The 22,184-nt window shown below is 45.9% G+C and overlaps 1 protein-coding gene across 1 annotated transcript in view; it reads right to left on the minus strand.

Moving 5' to 3' along the window:
* Positions 1–3,455: 3,455 nt before the first annotated feature.
* Positions 3,456–22,184, minus strand: part of LOC134566161 (protein-glutamine gamma-glutamyltransferase E-like) — a 122,117-nt gene continuing 103,388 nt past the window's right edge. The window contains exons 12-13 of the mRNA XM_063425866.1: positions 4,475–4,608; positions 3,456–3,615 (exon numbers count right to left, since the gene is read on the minus strand). Coding sequence (XP_063281936.1) covers positions 3,456–3,615; positions 4,475–4,608 — 294 coding nt within the window. The remainder of the gene's footprint in view (positions 3,616–4,474; positions 4,609–22,184) is intronic.

Genomic DNA, 22,184 nt, shown 5'->3' on the forward strand with positions numbered 1-22,184 from the left:
GAACCTGGTGGGGCAGGGGTATCCGGGTATACCCCTGCCGTGGTTAATGGTGGTTGGCACTTTGATATAAAGTTGGTGTATGTTATAATTATGTATATGTGTTATTATATGGGGGTCATTGCCTTTTGTATGGTAGCCGAAGGAACAGGATGCGAGGGGGCGGAGTATGGGGGGCAATGACCCATGTTTACCTGTTAATTTATTATCGATATTATTATTATTATTATTATCATTATTATTATTATTATTATTATTATAATTATTGGTTAATAAAGCTGTGGACAAATTTCCCCATACTACTTAGTGTCTGTGTATTATTGGGTTAGGTTATGGGGGTGGTTTGTCCTGGATTCCGACTGCCCAAATGGCGACTATAGACCTGTCATGTAGCCCCATGTAGCTAGAGCGCAGCTAAGCGGAAAAAGGCCTTGACAGGGGTTAGGAGGCGGGCTTAGGAGGAAGTAAGCGAGGGTTGGAATTATGGGTAAGTGGGATTGGCTATTTAAATGAGCAGCCATTTTAGGTGAGTCATTCTAACTTCCTACCTGGTCGAGTTTGTCCCACCCACCCTCCCTTTGTTTGTTTTGTGTTTATTTAACCCGTTTCTTTCACAGCGGCGGGACGGGGAGCTGAAGGAGAGGAAATAGGCTCCCCTGGATGAACGTGAGGTGGAATAAACAGATTGTGGTCATCGGTGGTTGAGAGGTTTCGAGTCCTGGAGGTGGCTCAGAACCTGGTGGGGCAGGGGTATCCGGGTTTACCCCTGCCGTGGTTAATGGTGGTTGGCACTTTGATATAAAGTTGGTGTATGTTATAATTATGTATATGTGTTATTATATGGGGGTCATTGCCTTTTGTATGGTAGCCGAAGGAACAGGATGCGAGGGGGCGGAGTATGGGGGGCAATGACCCATGTTTACCTGTTAATTTATTATCGATATTATTATTATTATTATTATCATTATTATTATTATTATTATTATAATTATTGGTTAATAAAGCTGTGGACAAATTTCCCCATACTACTTAGTGTCTGTGTATTATTGGGTTAGGTTATGGGGGTGGTTTGTCCTGGATTCCGACTGCCCAAATGGCGACTATAGACCTGTCAAGGTTTTGTCAGAATCCCCATTGGATAAAACAGGGAAATACTTAAATCCTGAATTGTTGGTGGTCCGTGAGGACTGGGTTGGGGAACACCGGTTTAGAGCATCCCTTTACTGTACTTGCAATCTTTATACAAACATCACATATGTATTGTAAAGATAATCCCACACAGTGGTCATATTCTCTGTATCACATCCACGACCTTAATTACAAACCCACTTGAGGAAGTCTTGCAGGAGTGCTTCCTAACAGCACTTGGGCATGGTCTGGTTCACAAAAATAGATCCTACAAGTGAGTATTTGTCCTTTTGTCTATCCTCATTTGTGTATACACTGTATATTGATAGTCAGTCTTCAATAAGGTACAAGAACATTGATTTCCATACAAACTATGCAAATTCTACAAGATATGTTATAGGTTTAATTTTCATTTCTCCACTCCATTAGTTGTATTGAAAGCTCAGTTTACACCACAAAGTCCCAATGTTTGGTTTCCTTGGCAACAGAGGTCACAATTTCACATGTCACCAGTGATGCAGTTAAATTTAGGGACCGCACATCACAGAATGACCTAGAACAGGGGTAGGCAACTAGTACTGTGTCAAAACAAGATCCTGAAGTTCATTGGTGTGCCGGTTATATTTTTGTTTAAACTGAGGTGTGTATGTTGCTGTATTCTGTTTGTTACTTATGGGTGCTATTGTTAATTTGCACCAATGTATTTGTGCGTATGTGTGCTGCTATATTGTATATGTTCATGAGTAGTTTGTGGTATTGTGTATGTGGATATATCACAATGTGTTTGATGGTGTGTGGGGCTGCTTGTGGGTTGCGTGCATGTATGTGAATTGTCAGTGGTGGTGTGTTTGTGGGGACTGCGTGTGGGCTGTTAGTATTATTTGTATCCAGGGAAGAGTTCTTCTGAAGCTCTGTGTATATCTAGCAGTGTGGGTGGCTTCCCTGAGACCCAGTGGGGACTGGGCTGGTCAGGTACAAGTCAAGGGCAGGAAGTGTGATAGCTGCTGTGGGCTACTCTACTCCAGTGCAGATTCCTGTTCACAAGTGCTGGGAGGAAGTGATATGAGATCCCTTCCGCTAATTGTTGTAATGGGTAAATTGGGGATTGCCCTTCACCACCTGCAATCTAGTGACCCCTAGTCTTAATTTAGTTGGTGAAATTTGAGAACAATGGTTCTTTGTTAAAAGTGAACATCATAACTATATATTGAAGACACACACAGAGGAGAAGCTTTATCAAAGTTTTGCAGACAGTTTTGCACCTTTGGTGCTTTTTTGCACTCTAACACTCAATTTTAAATGTACACATTTTTCTTTCAGGGATGCAACAGAGTAATCTTTTTGTTAGGGACACTATAGGCACCCTGACCACGTCATGTCATTGAAGTGGTCTGGGTACACTGCCCCTTTTTAACTCCATGAAAATACCAGACATCCAGCATCAGAGAAAACCCCAAAGGAAAGTATTCAGACAATGTGGCTTAGGTCACCCTTATCGGCTGACGTCTGAAGAGGTGGAAACGTAAACTTTTATATGTGCCATTTTCATTTATATGCTCAATTAAATAAGGTAACTCTTCAAGTGCTGTATGCATGCATTTGGCACTGCTCGATGATGTCATTCTTGCATGTAGCATTGTTCCATTAAACGCCGAATGCATCATCGCATCACTGCGATAAGGTTTTAATTTATGTTTTTATTTACATCCGTTGCATTATTGAAACCAACACAACTGGTGTTTCAAGAAGAATTGTCATTGCCAGAGAGGTGACCGTTCCACGCTCCCTAAATTTTGGAACCTTGACAACTCTGCCCATGGGTGATTGGCATTTTAACACACACACACACACACTTTAATTGGCGGCCCAGGAGAGACCCAGTTTGAAGTATACCCACTGTCTGCACAGTTTGAAGACCATTACCTTGAAAAGAGGTGAGTAAAATTCTGATTGCTTACAGGCCAATACTATAAAAATCTTTAAAGTGCCAAAACAATGTTTGCATTATAGGTGTTCACTGTGTGAACGGTTCGTGAATGCAATCAAGAGTGCTCGCTTGTGTTCATCTCAATGTAAAAATTAAACTTTGCATTGTCCAGGTCCTAATGATATCAAAATAGTTAGAATTTTAATATTCCAGTGATAAATATAGCAGGTTATAACAGTTCAAGTCTACTGAAGTAGTTGTCAACGCATTTCAGTTTTAACACCATTACTTCAATTAAATATGCAGTTTTAAAATTGAAAATGTGTAAACTCAAGCTTGTAAACACGGTCTTTGATAAAGGAAGAATTGCATTTCAATTTTTAGTCATAGCAACTTATAACTTTTAATGTATATGTAATGGAGGTATAGTAATTTCCATGAAGGACTTAATGTCATAGAATTCAAAAGAGTTGAAATTCACCATGAGCATTCTTGGACCAGCTCTGTAAGGGAGAAGAGTGACCATTGTTACGCATGTCTGTTTGGACTTCACAATCGGCAAACTGAAAAAGAAGTAGAGGTCAAAATGTGTATCCATGTGTATCTCAATAGAACAAAAGAAGGGCAAAAAACAAACAAAATAATAAATGAAAGCACTACCCCAAGTCCCCATGCACATTCAAATAATGCCCATTATAATTGTACTAAAATCCTCCTGGTAAAGTAGGAGCTCACCTGCTCCATGAAGGCTAACATCTTAAGGGACTCCTACACTAATAATTCACCTTGCTGCTTCTAGCTGAAAGGCAAAAATCTGATGAGTCAGAAATTAATATTATGAATACTATACACTTGAAAGAGACTAGTCTCACCAGAACTACTACAGCTTAACGTAGTGGTTCTGGTGTCTATAGTACGTCCTGGTCTGCTTTTCCATGTAAATGTTGCCTTTTCAGGCTTTACATTGGTACCTAGTATCACCACTAGTGGCAGTCACTCAGATGGCCACTAGAGGTGATTCCTGGGTCAGCGCTGCAGTGAGCAGCACTGGCATTTAGCGTCTCCATGCTCTGCAAGATTGTCACAGCGTGGGAGAAAAGGTGAGTAAAATCGCCTTTTTACCACAAAGAGAAAGGGCCAGTCACCAAAACAGCCACTACAGGACTATCGTGTCGGAAATATATTTTTGTTTTCCTGATCCAATCGTTTTTTTTTTTTCTTTTAATGCTTAATAGAGTACATATACAATTTTTTTTTTTTTTTTTTTTTAAATACCCATCTCAGAAAGTCTGCCTTTTTAGCTGAAAGCAGCAGGGTGAATTGTAAGTGTAGGACTCCCATAACAGGTATACCTTTTGTCAAAGCACTCAATTGGAGGAGAGAGGGGGTGAAGAGAGCAGTTTAACTCAAATAGATACTTACTATAATGCAACTGGTTTTCTCAGCAGACCACTGCCTTCCACTACAAGATGACCGTTTGAAATATCCTCGTTGAGTGGGTTGGAAAATATGATCTCAACATTTAAAGGCGTATTAAAAACAGGATTTCCACAGACCTAGTGAAATGAGGGGGGGGAAATAGTATATTATATATATATATTTTATACGTGACATAATGGCCAAAATTATATATACTGTATATACTCGAGTAGAAGTAGAGTTTTTCGGCACATTTTTTGTGCTGAAAAACCCCAGCTCTACTTATACTCAAGTCACTGTCTGTATTATGGCAATTTACATTGCCATAATACAGACAGGGGGCTGTGTAGGAGGGGGGCTGGCAGGAAGCTCTTACTTACCTCTCCTGCAGCTCCTGTCAGCTCCCTTCTCCTCCACGCCGGTCCGGTCAGCTCCCCTGTCAGCTCCCAGTGTAAGTCTCGCGAGAGCCGCGGGGTCAGAGCGCGGTCGCGAGACTTACACTGGAACTTGCAGAGGGAGCTGACCGGACCGGCGCGGAGGAGAAGTGAGCTGACAGGAGCTGCGGGAGAGGTAAACAACAGCTCTCTGCCAGCCCCCCTCCACTGAACTGCCAATGCCACTGGACCACCAGGAAGTGAGAGCCCCCCTTCCTGCCATGTAACAAGCAGGGATGGGGGACGAAAATAAATAAATAAATAAAAATAATAAAAAATAAAATAAAAAATAATATAACCAAAAAAAAATGATTAAAATAATAATTACAAAATAATAATAAAAATGCCCACCCCCCACCAAGGCTCTGCAACACATGCACACACTGCACTCATACGCACACACTGCACTCATTATATACACACACTGTAAATATTCAATTAATATAATTTTTTTTAGGATCTAATTTTATTTAGAAATTTACCAGTAGCTGCTGCATTTCCCACCCTAGTCTTATACTCGAGTCAATAAGTTTTCCCAGTTTTTTTGGGTAAAATTAGGGGCCTCAGCTTATATTCGGGTCGGCTTATGCTCAAGTATATACGGTAGTTGTGGAGCTATGAACAGTGTAGATAAAAAAATTTCTTACCACTTTTATTAAAGAGCAACCAGGAAAGACACCAAATATACAAAAAGAAAAAACAAAAATATAGTGCAATTGTAATCATTATATATAAACTTGTATGAATGAGAAATAGATCGACTCACACTGACAAAAGCCTAAATTAATTGGCTCCATAATGAACGCTTCTGTACTATTAGGGCAGCAACACAACCCACTTCTGATGAAGATGCACCTCCAATCAAAAACACAGAAAACGGGTGTGGTGGAATCTCGGTAAAAATAAATTTAGTAGGCCGAGATTACCACGTGGCATGTGTACGTGCATATGCTGACGTATCGATCAGTTGGTTGCACGTGGCAAGATACGATCAGTAGTGTACGGAGCATGTGCAAGAATACCGGATGTAGTATTCCCCCTCCTCCATTGTGCTGGACAAGCCATGCAGTCAAGCAGGAAGTTAATTCTTATTTGTATTGATTGGTTAAGAGAATGTGCGGGTGGAGCTTAATATGGGAGGAGTTATATGCCTATATAAGAAGCCTGCACTATTGTCCGGGGCTCAGAACTTGTTGTATTTTGGTGACATTAGTCCCTCTGAGTCCCGATCGGTGATCCGAATAAAGAATCAATTCCTTCCTGAAGAATTCTGTGTCCATCTCTCTGTGCTTGGCTTCCGTCAGTTTCTCCGGTATCATTTGGTGCATTGGCCGGGAAGCTCATCGTTCAATGGTAGCTGAGAGGCAGAGGCGTGAGACGGTCTATCTTTGCCCACGTTCTCTACGGCTGCACCCCTGAACTTCTGCGTGGACCTCCTTTCGTCTCGGCGCCACTGGTCTGGAGATCATCGGCCTCTACGTAGGAAGTGCTGGGGTGTCCCCATCGATGAGTGTGAACTCAGGTTCAGGAACGAGGAGGTAAGACGACCGCTGTTTTAGACGGCGGACCCACTAGGGGTATACTGATTGTGCGGTAGGCCTATAAGGGGTTTAAATCTGTGTATGGAATCTGCCCCCTCTGTCGGAGGGAAGGAGGGAAGGAGCGAAGGCGCACCGCTCAATCGAACGCTCTTTAGTAAGACCGTTTGATTTGGTTTGGAATCAGGCGGGGTTCTGTGTAAATAGCCCTAGCCGGACACCGGTGTCTTGTCTAGACTAGCGTTCTAGGGTGTATATTACGTTCGCTAGGTCGGAGGGACCGGGAGACTAAGCAGACTCTGATGTACATTATCGTTTGCTAGATCTCAACCTATCTTGGCTAAGTGGGAAGGCGTGTAAATTTGGAACCCACTAGACTTTTGATAGAGTAGAAAGACTAAAAGGGTTCTGTTGTAAATTCCGCCCTCTAGTTCGCTATATGTGGTGCTTGGGCAGTGTGGCTAACCAAAACGGATGTAGATAGTTTTAGGTAGTCCATCAAGGTACTGGCCAATAGTTTAGTTGGGATTGTATATGTGTTAAAGATTGTTAGTAAAGTGTATATCTTGTTAGATAGCGCGAGCTCAGCCGTCTAGCGAGAGTGTTAATAGTGTGTTGCTGTATCATAGTGCACGGTACCATAACCCTGTATATTTACTGACACTGTATATAAGTACTAATCATTGTCGTTTATTGCATGTCTAACACCATAACCACTAATAATTGTATTGTGACCTTAAATTGTACTTTGACCTATGCTAACCATACTGTAACTACTGTTTGTAAAAGACTATGTTACTGGGGTGTGTTATAGACGGGTAATTCATATATAGAGAATTATAGCGTGGGTGACCGTATAGTTTCGCCAAAGGGCATAATATCGATTACTTAGTGACTGGTGTAACAGCTGTGTATGTACGGGAATTCCCTGAGTGTTTATTGTGTTATTGTGTACGTTTCACTTGGTAACTGTACCACGTGGTGCTGTTGCCGAAGGAACGGGCGTGACTGTTGAATAGAACGTGTGTATAGTATTCGTTGTCAACGACGCTCCATTGATAAGTATGGGCGCGTCGGAGTCGACGATTTTGGATCCCTTAGGTTGTATGGTAAAGAATTTTAAAAAGGGATTTACAACATGTGATTTTGGGGTTAAAATGTCCCCTGTACGTTTGGTCACTTTGTGCACTAGGGAGTGGCCTACTTTGGCCGCCACGTGGCAGTTTAGACCCAAATCTGGCACAGCGTGTACACGTGGCTGTATCAGGTAGGCCTGAACTTTACGGATAGTTTACATACATTGATTGTTGGAGACAGGCCGTAAACAACTCGCCAAGATGGGTCCGAATATGCCACGAGGAGCAATGTCGCCTTATGGTGGCCAGGACTCGTTTGTCCACTAGGTCCATGGTTACGCCCATTTTGGACACGCCCCCTGAGTCCGAGATCCCTATGCCGCCCCCTTACTTCCCTGTAGAGGGAAGTGATACAAGTACAGGAAGTTCTACACCCACTCGTCCATTGTCCCCATCTACTTCCTCCTCCAGCTCAGAATCCATCCCACCCGTTACTAAACCTCCCCTTCCGGTACCAACCCCCGTTAAACCCAAATATCCTGATTTGGCGCCAATTCAAGCTTCCGGTCAGGCTTCTTCTAGCCCGGCTCGGAATATTCTATTTACCGACCTTCCCCAAAGTCAAGCTTCTACATCCTCAAGTCTTACTACCCCCCCGACCGGAACCTCTAACCGACGCCCCTCCACGTAGCCCTATACTAACCCGACAACTGACCGGTACCCAACGACCCAAACATTATCAGATGCCTCTTCGTTTGAATCCTGGGTCAGCCTATCTCGATGCTACAGGTCAAATGGTGTATGCTGACCCAGTCTTCGTATATGTCCCTGTCACGACTACCGATCTCTTGAATTGGAAGACCCACAATTCCTCGTATACTGAGAAACCACAAGCTATGACCGACCTGTTCACCTCGATAGTTCAGACACATAATCCGACATGGGCTGATTGCCAGCAATTATTAATGACATTGTTCGATAATGAGGAGAGGACTAGGATTAACCAAGCGGCCATTAAAGCGCTAGAGGATGAAGCCCGTGCTTTAAACCAAGCCAATCCAGCAGCATGGTCCGCAACACATTATCCTAATACCTGTAACGAGTATATACCCCTACACGCAGGATCCAGCCAAACAGAAGACAGCACAGAGGAGAGATACGTCTACCGGACCTTAGAGTGGCCGGACTCGACGTAAAGGAGAAGTACAGAGTCAGGAGCGATCCGAGGTCAAGGGCACAAAGAGACAGCGTAAACGAGAACTAGCCGGGGTCTGGTACACAGGAATCAGCAAGCCGGCAAACAGTACAGACAAGGATAAAGCGAAAACGAAGTCAGAAAACAAAGCCAAGGTCAAATACGGAGAAACACAACTGAACACAACAAGCACTAAAGGGAACTGTAGCAGAAACCACGATAGGGCAAGGAACTAAGGGAAAAGGGTAAGTATAAGTAGCCTTCAAACTAATGTGATTGGCTCCTGTCACTTCCACTCCCCCAACAGGTAAGTGTATGGGGTGATTGGCATGACAGGAGCCAATGGGAGCCTTTTTGCAATTTAGGCTCCCACTGTCTCTTTAAGAGCGCGCCCGAGATTCGCGGCGCGCTCTTAGCTGCAGGCGGGACACGTGACCGCTTCTCGCGGTCACTGCCCGCCTTCCTGTTTGAGCAGTCGGATGAGCCGCGCGTGGCTCGTGCAGCCGCAGGACCGCGCGCGGCTTGAAGAGAGAACCGCGGCCGGCCCCCGGATAAGGTAAGTACCGCTACAGTACCCCCCCTGAGGACACGCCCCCCGGGCGGGCAGGACCAGGCCTGGCAGGAAAACGCGAATGGAAAGAACGTACAAGGCGGGGAGCATGAACAGCATCCGCAGAAATCCAACTGCGCTCCTCAGGCCCATAACCCTTCCAATGTACCAAGTACTGAAGCCGACCCCTGAGGAAACAAGAGTCAATAACAGCAGACACTTCGAACTCCTCATGACCCTCCACAGAGACAGGAGGGGGAGGGGGAGTATGCCGGGTATAGCGGTTGCGTACGTAAGGCTGCAACAACGAGGTGTGAAATACATTGGGTATACGCAGATTCTTAGGCAGACCCAAGGTATAAGAAACGGGATTAACCTTATGTATAACGTGATAAGGACCAATGAAGCGGGGAGCCAATTTCATAGAAGGCACCCGGAGGCGAATATTCCGTGTGGAAAGCAAAACCCTGTCCCCCACAACATAGGAAGGAGCCGCTCTGCGATGCTTGTCAGCCTGAGCCTTCTGGCGGGCAGCAGAGTCCACCAAAGAACGCTGAACCTGCTCCCAAGTATTACGCAAACCAGCCAAATGCTCATCCAGAACTGGCATGCCCTGTGAGGAGAATGCAGCCGGAAGAACAACGGGATGCTGGCCATAGACAACGTAAAAAGGGCTTTTGTCGGAAGAATCATGAGTGGCATTATTCCGAGCAAATTCAGCCCAAGGAAGCAGGTCAGACCAATTGTCCTGATGGTGAGACACAAAACAACGGAGGTACTGCTCCAGAGACTGGTTGGCACGTTCAGCAGCTCCATTAGACTGGGGATGGTAAGCGGAAGAAAATGAGAGGGAAATACCCATCTCCGAACAAAAGGCTTTCCAGAACCTGGAAATAAATTGGCTACCCCTATCGGATGCAATAGATAAGGGAATACCATGTAATCGAAACACTTCTCTAGCGAAGATAAGAGCCAGTTCCTTGGAAGTGGGCAACTTGCGAAGAGACACAAAGTGAGCCATTTTGGAAAACCGATCTACTATCATTAGGATGACTGTGTCACCATTCGAAGGGGGTAATTCAACAATAAAATCCATCGATAGATTAGACCAAGGTCTCTCGGGAACGGGTAACGGATGCAACAGCCCACAAGGAACTCTACGAGAGGTTTTCATACATGCACAAGTAGTACAAGCACTTATATAGTCAGTAACATCCTTACGTAAGGTATCCCACCAGAAATACAGAGAAACGGCTGACACTGTTTTGGAAATACCAGGATGTCCAGCAGTCTTAGTATCGTGATACAGTGACAGAATATCCCGTCTCTCGGGAACGGCAACGAACAATTTATCATTAGGCCTCTCGCTAGGTGCCATGCTTTGTTTCGCTTGTATGGCCTGTAAGAGGGACGAGGAAATAGACAATATAGTAGTTGCTATTATCCTGTCTGGGGGAATGACAGGAGTGACATCAATCTCCTGTTTGTCAATAGTCTCGAATTGTCTGGACAGAGCGTCCGCTTTAGTGTTCCGGTCACCTGGCCTATAGGTGATTATATAATTAAAATGAGACAAGAACAGTGACCACCTAGCCTGCCTTGAAGACAATCTTTTAGCTTCGCTAAGGTAGGATAGGTTCTTATGATCCGTAAATATGAGAATAGGATCCTTAGTTCCCTCTAACAAATGTCTCCATTCTTTGAGTGCTAAAATGATAGCAAGGAGTTCGCGATTACCCACATCATAATTCCTTTCTGCTTTGGACATTTGTTTAGAAAAGAAGCCACAAGGATGCAATGGCTTGTCAGGAGACTCTCTTTGGGATAAGACAGCACCTACCCCTATATCGGAAGCATCAACCTCAAGTATATATGGCAATGAGGGGACAGGATGCTGTAAAATAGGGGCAGAGGCGAACGTAGTCTTAAGAAAGTCAAAAGCCTGAAGTGCCTCAGTAGACCAGACACGTGTATTGCCATCCTTTTTAGTCATACGAGTAATAGGCGCTACTATAGACGAAAAACCTTTGATAAAACGTCTATAATAATTAGAGAAACCCAGAAAACGCTGGATGGCTTTCAGACCTTGCGGCAGAGGCCATTCTATGACCGCAGCGAGCTTCTGGGGATCCATCCGAAACCCCTCAGCGGAAATCAAATACCCTAAAAACTGGACCTCGGATTGGTCGAATAGACATTTTTCTAATTTGCAAGACCATTAGCAAGAAGGGTCTTCAGAACTGTCTTAACATGTCTGTGATGAGTGTGAATGTCTGTAGAATATATTAAAATGTCATCCAAGTACACAATAACAAATGAGTGAATAAAGTCCCTTAAGACATCATTAATAAATTATTGGAACACTGCTGGGGCATTGCAAAGCCCAAATGGCATGACGGTATACTCATAATGACCTGACCGAGTGTTAAAGGCTGTCTTCCATTCGTGGTCCTTTTTTATACGTATCAAATTGTATGCTCCTCTAAGATCTAATTTGGTGAATACCGTAGCATGTTTGAGCCTGTCAAACAATTCTGTTATTAATGGTATAGGGTAAGCATTTTTGATGGTGATTTTATTAAGACCTCTATAATCAATGCAAGGTCTTAAATCACCTTCTTTCTTAGATACAAAGAAGAACCCCGCTCCAGCCGGAGAAGAAGATCTCCTAATAAATCCCTTTTCTAATGATTCTTTAATGTACTCCTCCATGACACGGTTTTCTTGAACCGATAGGGGGTACACCCTGCCCTTGGGAGGTATAGTACCAAGCAACAAATCAATAGCACAATCGTAGGGTCTGTGAGGCGGTAATTTGTCAGCCTCTCTTTTATCAAAGACAGTCTTTAAAGTTAAATACTGAGAGGGTATAGCCGTAGATAAAGGAGGAACAGTAGGAACGTTAATAGAATTCACAGGCGTGACTTCAATAGTACATGACTCATGGCAGGCTTCACTCCTTTACCATATGTTCTCTCCTACCACAATATAGGCAGAGTCCCTCCCTTCTCCTATGTAATTTTTCATTATCAGAGAGTTTGGCAACCCCTAATTGCATGGGCTCCTCTTCAGATACTTTTACACTCTCCGGTGTATTAACTCTGGGGTGAATAGGCGTAACAAAACGTCTATTCCTGTTCTTGGTATAGAGCCTGTCCCGAATCCTATTATCTATATCGATGAGGTAGTCAATAAGGTCCTCTAAGGCAACAGGAAGTTCCTTAGCTGCTACCTCATCCAATATAGAATCTGATAAGCCTTCCATGAAGGCAGTAGTTAACCCATTATTGGTCCAATCGACCTGTGAAGCAAGGGTACGAAACTGTATAGCGTTATCAGCCACAGACCTAGAAACCTGTTTAACCCTCATTAATGCTCTAGCGGCATTCTTAGACCTTTTCATAGTGTCAAAAGTTCTGCGAAAAGCTGTTAGGAAACTGTGAAAGTTATGCACCATAGGTCCATTAGCCTCCCAAATAGGGTTTGCCCATTCAAGTGCTTTGTCGGTAAGTTGGTGCATAAAGAACCCAACTTTAGACCTCTCTGTGGGAAATGAACGTGGATACATTTCAAAATGAAACTATTTGGTTAATGAACCCTCTGCATGTCTTAGAATCCCCTCCATACCTAGGAGGAGGCGTTAAATGTGCTGTAGCATTAGGCATAGTCGATACTTCAGGAAGCAGGGGTGTAGGAGGGTTAGGTGCGGTTGCTGGAATGGTTCTAGCTAAGAGCGTCTGGAGAGCCTGAGCTATTTGATCCATACGGTGATCCTGCTCTACAAATCTAGCCTCATGGGTCGCCATCTGTTGAGCTAAATCTGCGGGGTCCATGGCCCTATCGTAATGTAACGAGTATATACCCCTACACGCAGGATCCAGCCAAACAGAAGACAGCACAGAGGAGAGATACGTCTACCGGACCTTAGAGTGGCCGGACTCGACGTAAAGGAGAAGTACAGAGTCAGGAGCGATCCGAGGTCAAGGGCACAAAGAGACAGCGTAAACGAGAACTAGCCGGGGTCTGGTACACAGGAATCAGCAAGCCGGCAAACAGTACAGACAAGGATAAAGCGAAAACGAAGTCAGAAAACAAAGCCAAGGTCAAATACGGAGAAACACAACTGAACACAACAAGCACTAAAGGGAACTGTAGCAGAAACCACGATAGGGCAAGGAACTAAGGGAAAAGGGTAAGTATAAGTAGCCTTCAAACTAATGTGATTGGCTCCTGTCACTTCCACTCCCCCAACAGGTAAGTGTATGGGGTGATTGGCATGACAGGAGCCAATGGGAGCCTTTTTGCAATTTAGGCTCCCACTGTCTCTTTAAGAGCGCGCCCGAGATTCGCGGCGCGCTCTTAGCTGCAGGCGGGACACGTGACCGCTTCTCGCGGTCACTGCCCGCCTTCCTGTTTGAGCAGTCGGATGAGCCGTGCGCGGCTCGTGCAGCCGCAGGACCGCGCGGCTTGAAGAGAGGACCGCGGCCGGCCCCCGGATAAGGTAAGTACCGCTACAATACCGATCCCGACTGGAACGTTAATAGCAATGATATGGCTCATCTAAAAGCCTACAGAGACGCTATAATTGCTGGCATGAAAGCCGGAGGGAAGAAAGCCATAAATATGTCGAAGACAGTTGAGGTGATTCAGAAAAGTGATGAAGCGCCCAGTGTCTTTTATGACCGATTATTGGAGGCATACCGCTTGTATACCCCCTTTAATCCGGAAGACACCGAAAATTCCCGAATGGTAAACTCAGCCTTTGTCAGCCAAGCCTACGGGGATATTAAGCGCAAGCTGCAGAAGTTAGAAGGGTTTGCAGGAATGTCCATCACCCAACTAATGGAGGTAGCAAATAAGGTGTACATGAATAGGGAATCAGAAAGTAAGAAAGAGGAGGAGCGCAAGATGCGTAAAAAGGCGGATATGCTAGCGGTAGCGATTGCAGGCGTAGATAGACGGGGCCCAGATAGAGGCGATAGTAGGTGGAATAGGGAGCCCCTGAGTAGGAATCAGTGCGCGTATTGCAGAGAAGAAGGGCATTGGAGAAGCGAGTGTCCGAAAAGAGAGCAGTACGAGAGAGACCCACCCAGGGCAGGTTATGGAAACTTTAGAGGCAGAGCGAGAGGTAGAGGAGGTTCAGGGAGTAATGGTAACAGAGGAAGTGTAAGAGAAGATAGGTATTATCCCGCAGCGCAAAGGTCCCGCGATAGAGAAGGTAGGGACTTCGTAGGATTGTCTGACACGGTCATGGAAGACTATTGATACTGACCGGGCTCCATCCCCCTTGGTCGAGCGGAGCCTATGGTCGATGTATCAATAGGGGGAAAAAGGAGTGCATTCATGATCGACACTGGTGCTGAACATTCGGTGGTGACTAACCTAGTTGCTCCTCCATCTGGAAGGACTATTACCGTGATAGGAGCAACTGGAAGAAGTGCTGCAAAACCGGTTCTTAAAAGTCGACTCTGTACATTGGGAGGCCACGTAGTAAAACATCAATTCCTTTATATGCCTGAATGTCCAGTCCAATTGTTGGGACGTGATCTGCTTTCCAAATTACAAGCGCAGATTACATTCCTACCAAACGGAACAACATCCTTAAAGTTTAATGGACCTTCAGGTATTATGACATTATCCGTACCAAAGGTAGAAGAGTGGCGACTTTATACAGCGTTGACTAACCAAAACCCTAGGAGTGATGAATCCTTATTCAACATACCAGGAGTTTGGGCAGAGAACAACCCACCAGGACTGGCCCGCAATATTCCACCTATTAAAATCGAACTAAAACTTGGGGTTTATCCAGTAAGCCTACAACAATATCACATCCCGCAGAAGGCTAAGAAGAACATTCAATCTTATCTGGATAAGTTCATACGGTATGGTATCCTAAAATTCTGTACTTCCCCCTGGAACACCCCATTGCTGCCTGTTCAAAAGCCCGGTACAGATGAGTATCGCCCTGTGCAGGACTTGAGAGCAGTCAATGATGCGGTTGTTAGTATACATCCAGTTGTACCCAATCCGTATAACCTGCTTGCTTTAATTCCGGGCGGGGCAACCTATTTTACAGTCTTAGACCTCAAAGATGCCTTCTTTTGCCTCCGAATTGCCGCAGAAAGCCAATGTATCTTCGCTTTCCAATGGGAAAATGCGGTAACAGGCTCGAAACGCCAGATGACTTGGACAAGACTGCCCCAAGGGTTTAAAAATTCACCTACCCTGTTCGGTTCAGCTCTAAGTCAAGATCTACTGGATTTCGAGTCCATCCCAGGAGAGTGTGTATTGTTACAATATGTAGATGACTTGTTGATAGCCGCAGTCACGAGGGAAATATGTCAGCAAGCAACGCACGATCTACTACACATTCTCTGGAAGGCAGGATACAAGGTGTCTAGAAAGAAGGCTCAGTTGTGTCTGCCAACTGTCAAATATCTGGGATTCCATATCTCTGAAGGTCAAAGAATTATGGGGCCAGAGAGAAAAGAAGCTGTGTGCCAAATACCAACACCCAAGAATAGAAGACAAGTGCGAGAATTCTTGGGGGCAGCAGGCTTCTGTAGGATATGGATTCCCAGTTACGCGATATTGGCAAATCCTCTGTATGCAGCTATCAAGGGTACAGAACACGACCCCTTCCTATGGACTCAAGAACAGCAAATGGCATTTGAAGATGTGAAGAAGGCTTTGATGAGTGCCCCAGCATTAGGTCTGCCTGATCACACACGACCATTCTACCTGTATGTACACGAGCAAAGAAGAATGGCTGTGGGAGTATTGACACAGTACTTGGGATCATGGCAAAGACCTGTTGCCTATATGTCTAAGCAATTGGACGCAGTGGCCAGCGGACTTCCACCTTGTCTAAGAGCCGTAGCTGCAGCCGCCCTGCTGGTAGCTGAAGCCGATAAACTCACACTGGGTCAAGAACTTTATGTACGAGTCCCACATGCAGTACAGACGTTGTTGGATTACAAAGGAAATCATTGGTTTAGTAACAGCCGTATGACCAAGTATCAAGCAATGTTGTGTGAAAACCCAAGAGTGCATTTAGAGACTGTTAATACCTTAAATCCAGCTACCCTTTTGCCACAACCTACTGAAAGTCAACATGATTGTTTGGAAGTGATGGATGAAGTATTCTCAAGTAGACCAGATCTTCGTGATTTTCCCATCCAGAACCCCGACGTTCAATATTACACAGACGGCAGTAGTTATGTGAAAGAAGGGATTCGCTATGCAGGATATGCAGTAACAACAATAGACAAGGTGATAGAAGCTCGGCCACTGGCAAAAGGAACATCAGCACAAAAAGCAGAATTAATAGCACTGACACGAGCGTTACAATTGGCTGAAGGTTTAAGAGTGAACATCTACACGGACTCCAAGTATGCGTTTTTAACCACTCATGCCCACGGAGCTTTGTATAAAGAAAGAGGACTATTGAATTCAGAGGGCAAAGAAATCAAGTACGCAGCTGAAATACTACAACTATTGGAAGCAGTATGGGAACCGAAAGAAGTCGGTATCATACATTGTCGAGCGCATCTGAGAGGAGATGGTGATGTAACCAAAGGAAATCGGATGGCAGATAATGCAGCTAAGCGTGCCGCTGAATCAGGAAGACAGGAATATGAGGAACATATAGCTGCACTTATACCGACTCCACTGTCTCAATGGACTCCAGTTAAAACAGCTCAAGAAGAGGAGTGGTTAAAGACTGAACCTGGAAAGTATTTGGAGAACAAATGGTATCAGTTAGAAGATGGAAGAATAGTTATTCCAGCATCGCTAGCGGTAGAAATTGTCCAAAACTATCACAACGGGACACATTCTGGGAGAGACAGTACAGAAGAATCTCTCAGAAAACATTTCTACATACCAAGATTGTCCAACTTGACTCAAGCCATTGTGCGACGATGTGTAACGTGTGCTAAGAATAATGCAAGGCAAGGACCAGTAAAGCCACCAGGAGTTCAGTTTATGGGGGGGGACTCCCCATGTCCGATATACAAATTGACTATACAGTAATGCCTAAATCTGGTGGACATCGCTACCTACTAGTAGTTGTGTGCACCTATTCAGGCTGGGTAGAAGCATGTCCTACTCGTACAGAGAAAGCAGGAGAAGTTGTGAGATTCCTGTTACGAGAGATAATACCCCAATATGGACTACCCTGCTCTATAGGATCGGACAATGGTCCAGCTTTTGTTAATCAGTGCCTACAACAACTGACTCATATGCTTGATATAAAGTGGAGGCTTCATACGGCATATAGACCTCAGAGTTCTGGTAAAGTAGAGAGAATGAATAGAACTATTAAGAACCAGTTGGCAAAAATGTGTCAGGAAACCCAACTTAAGTGGAACGTTCTTTTGCCCATAGCTCTATTGCGAATCCGTAGTACACCTACCAGAAGGATGGGTCTCTCTCCTTTTGAAATCATGTATGGGCGACCACCTCCCGTACTTGGTAACTTAAGGGGGGATTTGAGTCAGTTGGGAGAAGGAATTACCCGGCAGCAGGTTGTAGAGTTGGGTAAGACTATGGAGGAGGTACCTAAATGGGTACAAGATAGATTACCTGTGAATATTTATCCCCCAGTTCATAGTTACCACCCAGGAGACCAAGTGTGAATTAAGGAGTGGAATAATGTACCGTTAGGGCCCAAGTGGAGAGGTCCTTATTGTAGCGGATTGGTACCGGGCTGTCCTACAACATGTATGGGAATAATTGTATTTGGTCATATTGCTAGTTTAATGTGTGTGAACATGCATAGAAATCATTGTATCCGGTTATATTGGCCGTTCGAATGTGTGTAAAGTACTGCATTCCTCTGGTTGTTCGGTAGAATCATTCGAATGAAACAAGGGAATGAAACTACCGAACAACCAGACCACCCTGTGTAAAGTGTGCCTTCAATTACCGTTTGCAACAATGTTGCAAACGGGTAATTACCTATTCGTGCAGTGTGGTCTTTGTCCTCTGGGTGGCCGCCATTCGGGATACGAACACGTGGCGGCGGCCATCTTAAACTGCCGAACAGCGGTGTTTTCCCGTCGAGTGTCTGGAACTAAAATCGGACACTTGACTAGGCAAACACCGCTGAGACCTCCATACTTCCAGAAATTCGTATAGAAACTACCGAATGACCCGCCGTTCGGTAGAAAGAACCCCACAAACAAGGGAATTCATTCAAACCCTCTCCAGGCTCTATAACACAGGCAATTCGTCTGTTTTCATTCCCTTGTTTGTGACCGACCGCAGGGCCAAAATGCATGGAACTGTTTTCGGATACTTTACCCCTGCGGTCGGTCAATACTTTAAAGTCCCATAACTCCCGAACGCTTTATCCGAATGGGCTGATTTTAAAATATGTTGTTCCTCCAGACTAGGGCTATCTGGAGATATTGGATTTGTGGACGTACCCCAAGTATTTAGGGTACATCCAAAACTTGGGTAAAACTATGTACATGATAAGGGGATTATGATGCTAGAGGAGGGGAGGAGATGTGTGGGAGGTTACTGTTCACAGATTGGATAATGTCTTAAGTGATAGAACCTTCTCCCTTGCATGGGAGAGGGCTTTATAAGGAACTGTGGAATAAAGCTTGTCAGTACTACTCCTGAAACTGTGTGTCGTCCAGTTATTGGGATTGCGATGGGGATATTGCTGTATTACTCTACCTGCTAGAAACCTTGCCTGTGGACTTATCACATTGTTCCTGAGCCTCACTGGGATCTCTAGTGGAGAATAGCTGTGAAAGATCGGCTCTCCGCTACATTGGTTGGCAGCGCTGGGATCCAAACTCACAGAGGAACACGCGTAAATGGAGTACGGATGGAGATTGATTTTTCTGCGCTAAAACGCTCCACGCTAAAAGACCTCCTAGAGGCAAGGGGTATACAAGCCAGCAATAAGAAGAAAGCAGTACTTGTTACAGAACTCATGGCAGAGTACAGAATGGAGGGCGATTCAGTTCCGGCACAGAGGGAGCCGGGAGGAACACCACAAGGATCGGAATTCCAGAGGCAGGTTCAGTTCAGGCTATCCCTTTATGGGGAAAACCCCCCAGCAGAAATTATTACCAGGACAGTGTCCGAGGTACAAGAATTCATCCTAAGGACACAGGCGACAACAGTTCCAGAACAAAGCTCTGCAAGTAGTGTGCCACAGGAAGGTAAGCCTAAAATACCGTACCAGGCTTTTAAAACATATGTGGAGGCAGAGGAAGATATAGACGCTTTCCTGCAAGACTTTGAGAGACTGTGTGCACTGCATAAAATTAACACAGAGGACTGGGTACCTATTTTGGCCGGAAGGTTAACCGGGAGGGCAGCAGAGGCATATCGGACTGTACCTAATGACGAAATAAGGAATTACAGTAAAGTAAAAGAAATTATACTCGCCAGATATGCTATAACACCCGAGGCATACCGGCGGAGATTCCGGGATTTAAAGAAAGCAGAGAAGGACTCGCACGCAGAGTGGGCATGCCGATTACAGAGGGCAGCACTCGGGTGGGTGCAAGCTAGCAAGGCACGTTCTATGGAGGATGTAATACAGATGTTGCTGATGGAGCAGTTCTATGAGGGAGTAACCAGTGAGGTCCAGGAATGGGTAAGGGACAGAAACCCTACTTCCCTCACCGAGGCTGCTAGAAAAGCGGATGACTACCTGGATGCACGCAGGCAACAAAAACCTGCAGCTCCAAAAGCAACCTTTAAAACATTCGGGGGAACCACCTACACCCCAGCTCCACCGAGACCACTACCACCACCACCACCACCACCACCCGCTGCACAGCCCCGGTTCCGACAACCCACCGCTGGCCCCTGTCATCACTGCCAGAAGTGGGGACATTATAAAAGGGAATGCCCACAGCTGCGGGACCGTTCCACCTGGATTCGTCCAGGCCCACCTCCACCCCGGGCGGCCGCAGCCCACCACTACCAGGACCTAGTTGCCACCCCGTATGGTTCCACAGTCCCCATTACCACTGTGGAACAATGGGAGGTACTGCACAAGGCAGATCCTGTCCAGGCCAATGTGGACAATCTACGGCACCATCGACAGACCGTATATCTGAATGGTACAGCAGTCCGGGGGTTACGAGTTTCGGGAGCCACCATCACTTTGGTACAGAGCCACCTGATTTCAGATCAGGCAAAACTGAACAAAACTGTTGCCGTCCGGGTAGCTGGGGGAGCAGTGTACCGGCTACCTACTGCAAGGGTACATTTACATTGGGGAGCGGGGGCAGGGGAAGTGGAGGTGGGGTTGATGCCGCATTTACCGGCGGAGGTTTTATTGGGGAACGATCTGGGGAGGCTCACTTCTGCTTTTGAGCCCCAGTCGCCCACCACAGGGGAGGTCAACCCTGTAGTCACCCGACAACAGGCCCGCACCCAGGACCACAACACACTGCCGGAGGTCCAGGTAAGCAACCCTACCCCCCCTCTAGAATGTGTCCCCTGGGCTCCACCTAATGAATTTGTAGCTGAAGTTGCAACAGACCCCACGCTTCAGGTGTATAGGGACAAGGTTGTCACGGGTCCCCCCGGGGCGGAGGGAGAGAGATTTATCTGGGATAAACAACTTTTGTACAGGGAAACAAGCAAGCAGATGACGTTGTCAGACCCGATAGCGAGGAGACAATTAGTGGTACCGCAGCGGTACCGGGCTGAATTACTCCGGATAGCGCATGATATTCCGCTATCCGGACATCTAGGAGTTAGTCGCACCAGGTACAGACTAACCCAGAGTTTCTTCTGGCCAGGGATTAGCCAGTTAGTACGCAGATATTGCACGACTTGCGATACCTGCCAGAGAGTGGGAAAAAGGGGAGATCGCAGGAAGGCTAAACTTCACCCCTTACCCATAATAGAGGAACCTTTTAGCCGAATAGCGGTGGATCTGATAGGCCCCCTCAATAAAGCTAGCCCGTCAGGAAAAAGGTATATTTTAACGGTAGTAGATTATGCCACCAGGTATCCAGAAGCAGTGGCTCTGACCAACATCCACGCTGAAACGGTCGCGGATGCCCTCATGCGGATATTCTCCCGGATGGGATTACCCAGGGAGATTATCTCGGATCAGGGTACCCAGTTTACCGCAGAATTCACCCAACACCTCTGGAGGATCTGTGGCATTAAGCCTATTATCAGTGCCCCTTACCACCCCCAGACGAACGGGCTCTGCGAACGATTCAATGGTACCTTGAAGCAGATGCTCCGAACCTTCGCAGAGACCCACAAGGACTGGGAACGATTCCTGCCGCACCTCCTATTCGCATACCGGGAGGTGCCGCAGGAATCCACAGGGTTCTCCCCATTTGAATTACTGTTTGGGAGGAGGGTCCGAGGCCCATTAGATCTTATTAGAGAGCATTGGGAGGGAGACCGGAGCACAGACGGCACCCCCATCATACCATATGTGTTGGCCTTTCGGGACCGCCTAGAAGCGTTGACCAAGACGGTAAGGGAAAACCTTCAGGAGGCCCAGACCCGCCAGCGCACATGGTATGATCGGGGAGCCAGGGACCTTAGCTTTCAGGTCGGGCAGAAAGTACTAATTTTAAAACCTGTCCGACATGATAAGTTACAGGCCGCCTGGCAGGGCCCATATAAGGTGGTGGAGCAAAGATGTGACACCACCTATATTATCGGCCCCTGCACAGGGACTGGGGGGCGACGCATGCTCCATGTGAACATGCTGAAGCCCTACCACGAGCGTACTGAGGAGGTAACCGCCATCTGTGCCCCTAACACGGAAGAGTTTGACAGCTTACCCCTCCCCGATTTGCTGGGGGATGGGCAGTTGTCCGGGGATTTAGGGGAGGTTGCGCTGGGAGATCGGCTGAGCCCACAGGAGCGGATCGAGGTACAGCAACTATTAGAAGAGAAACGCGACACGT

This window comes from Pelobates fuscus, chromosome 6 (assembly GCF_036172605.1).
Source record: "Pelobates fuscus isolate aPelFus1 chromosome 6, aPelFus1.pri, whole genome shotgun sequence".
Taxonomy (NCBI): Eukaryota; Metazoa; Chordata; class Amphibia; order Anura; family Pelobatidae; genus Pelobates; species Pelobates fuscus.